Source organism: Pterocles gutturalis, unplaced genomic scaffold (assembly GCF_000699245.1).
Source record: "Pterocles gutturalis isolate BGI_N339 unplaced genomic scaffold, ASM69924v1 scaffold3141, whole genome shotgun sequence".
Classification (NCBI taxonomy): Eukaryota; Metazoa; Chordata; class Aves; order Pterocliformes; family Pteroclidae; genus Pterocles; species Pterocles gutturalis.
In genome coordinates, this window is record NW_010097503.1 from 2,942 (window position 1) to 5,908 (window position 2,967).

Sequence of the window (2,967 nt, forward strand, 5' to 3'; positions counted from 1 at the left end):
TGGCCAGTGCTGGGGCAGACTGGGGCGGAGGAGGGGTCTCCCTGCCCTCAGAGCTCATCGGCGGTTTTTGTTTCTTACCTCCCCGCTCAGGACCAAGAGAGACGAACGCCGCTGCACGCTGCTGCCTACATAGGAGATGTTGCGATCCTCGAGCTCCTCATCCTGTCAGGTAAGGGCTGAGCTCGGGGCACTCAGCGCTGCCTCGAAGGCGTCTTCCTGCCTCCTCTGGCCGTGGGGCTGCAGAGTGATAGGTGTTGGTCGCCCTCCAAGCAGCCGTGTGCTGGTGCTGAAGCCGGTGGGGTTGCAGCCAGGGGAGGATGAGGGAGCGCTGCCGGAACCCTGGGAGGTTTGTTCCAACAGGGAAGTGTCCTGGGACTGACCCGGCAGAGGTGGAACCTGGGTTGGGAGAGGGATGGGTGCGAGGTGTCCGGCAGGAGCAGGGTGCAGTGGGGATGCGCCTTGGAGACACCTCGAGCAGCCGATGCCCGGGGAGCAGAGGTTCACTTGCTCATGGAGACGCATCAGCTGAAAAAACGGGATTTTGCTCAGTTTTGGTTGTGTCACTCGGTGTAAAGCTGCCCTTTGGTTCCCCAGAGACTCTCAGCCCCGTGCTTGGGTGCAGGCAGGGGTTCTCATTGGCCGATTGCCGATGCAGTGCCTCGGGACACCGTGGGCTCCGCAGCTGCTCGCCGGCAGAGGTTCACTTGCTCATGGAGACGCATCAGCTGAAAAAACGGGATTTTGCTCAGTTTTGGTTGTGTCACTCGGTGTAAAGCTGCCCTTTGGTTCCCCAGAGACTCTCAGCCCCGTGCTTGGGTGCAGGCAGGGGTTCTCATTGGCCGATTGCCGATGCAGTGCCTCGGGACACCGTGGGCTCCGCAGCTGCTCGCCGGGGGGCGTGGGGGAACCCCGAGGCTGGCGTGATCCTACATGACCCTGACAAGGAGGGACTCGGGGAAATCCTTTGCTGAGGGCTTGCTAAACAGGCTTGGGGATGTTCAGCTCCGTCTGCAGAGAGCACGGGGTGTCCTGACGTGCCCTGTGCTGATTTTTTCCTGCCTGTGTGCTGAGCTCTTGCCCAGCGGGTGCCTCGAAGGTGGCTGCAGACCTGCCCTGGGACGCTGGAGTCACCTCTCTGCCCTTGTCCCCTCCTTCTCTTCTTCCTCAGGTGCTAATGTTAACGCGAAGGACACTGTCTGGCTCACCCCACTACACCGTGCTGCAGCCTCTCGTAACGAGGTGGGTTCCCTCCACTCCGTCTGCTCCTCGTGTGGAGGTGGTGGGCGCCGACGGGAGCGGGGGGTCCGTGCTGCTTCTCTTGTCCATCTTGCCCAGGTTTTGGCTGAGCTGGATGTTCTCGTTAGAGTGGAGAGGGGACGGACACGTAATTCAGAGGCTGAAAATGAGAGCTGGAAAAAACCTGCTTGCTTCCCTTCCCTCCATCCTTCTGTCCATCAGGAGTCAGCACATGGGGTTTCCCCACGACGCCCTCCTCCCGCCTCTCCCCCTTTCCCCGGGGCTTTGCCTAATCCAGCTTTACGGTTTCTTTGAGGGATGACGGGGCTCTCAGGAGCCGATTCCAAGGGATCTTGTTGGAAACATTTCCTGATGTTTAGCTTTTGAAGGGGCTTAACTTCATCCCACTTAACTCTGTCCTGGGCTGAGCTACGGGAGAGCGAGAAGCCCCGTGGCTGCTGGTTGGAGCCGGGGATCTGGGATCTGACCCAGAGCGAGTTACCGCGTAGAGCAGAGCAGTGAGCCGCGGGCTGGGATCGGTGGAGTGGGAGAGCTGGCAAGATGTAGTAAAGAAAACATGGGGCTGCAGCAAGCAGCCTCTGCCAGCAAACGGGGGAAATCGTTATCGAATATAGGTCAGTGGGTCGCATTTGTCATCCCCCGGGCGCTTCGCACCTCGTGAGTCATGGACGAGCGCTCGCTCACAGCGAAATCGCGTGTTTCGGGGGTGTTTCTCCCGTGCCGGAGCCCCCCTGCAGCCGGCTGAGCTGGGGGGGGATGAACCTGGCTCATTCAGGTCCCGCACACCGAGCTCCAGCCTGGAGGGAGCTGGAGCAGCCTGGTGGGGGCTGGAGGTTTGTGTGGGGACGGTTCCTTCTCCCTGCTCGTTCTTGGAGTCTCATGCTGTCTTTACCTCTCTGGTGGTTTCTCTGTGATAACATCCTGAAACAGCCGTACGTGGGCTGAACCTGGCTCATTCAGGTCCCGCACACCGAGCTCCAGCCTGGAGGGAGCTGGAGCAGCCTGGTGGGGGCTGGAGGTTTGTGTGGGGACGGTTCCTTCTCCCTGCTCGTTCTTGGAGTCTCATGCTGTCTTTACCTCTCTGGTGGTTTCTCTGTGATAACATCCTGAAACAGCCGTACGTGGGCTTCAGAGCGTTGTCAGGGATGCGAAGGCAGATGGGTCCTTCCCTTCTGCAGAGCAGGAGCAGCCTCGGCTCAGCCCCGCGGGGCAGCTCCGGCTCTCGGGGCCGGCGTGGGTCTGGGCAGCGTGCACTGAAAGCACGAGGGGGGACCGAGCTGCAGCTTCCCCCCAGCTGGAGGGCTCTGGTGGGCTCCGTCAGGTCGGGTGAGAGCCCTGCTTTCCTCTGCTCCCAACAGAAAGCACTTCACCTCCTCCTGAAGCACTCAGCGGTCGTCAACGCCCGCGCCAAGTACTGGCAAACGCCTCTGCACGTGGCCGCTGCCAACCGGGCCACCAAGTGCGTGGAGGCCATCATCCCCCTGCTGAGCACTGTCAACGTCGCGGACCGCACGGGCCGCACGGCGCTGCACCACGCCGTGCACAGCGGCCACCTCGAGGTGGGCAAGGCGGCATGGGGCGCAAGGGACCCCGCACGTCCCCCTTCCTGGGTCTGGGCTTCGCCGGCGACGAAGGGGAGGATTTGCAGCCTCATCTCTTCTCCCCATCCAGATGGTGAACCTGCTGTTGAACAAAGGGGCCAGCCTGAGC

At 61.6% G+C, this 2,967-nt stretch overlaps 1 protein-coding gene across 1 annotated transcript in view; it reads left to right on the forward strand.

Annotated features, from left to right (window-relative positions):
* ANKRD28 (ankyrin repeat domain 28) overlaps nucleotides 1-2,967 on the forward strand; it is a gene marked incomplete at its 5' end in the record, with an annotated part of 13,095 nt that overhangs the window by 2,494 nt on the left and 7,634 nt on the right. Inside the window, 4 exon segments of the mRNA XM_010075094.1 lie at nucleotides 91-169; nucleotides 1,169-1,239; nucleotides 2,616-2,816; nucleotides 2,929-2,965. Coding sequence (XP_010073396.1) covers nucleotides 91-169; nucleotides 1,169-1,239; nucleotides 2,616-2,816; nucleotides 2,929-2,965 — 388 coding nt within the window.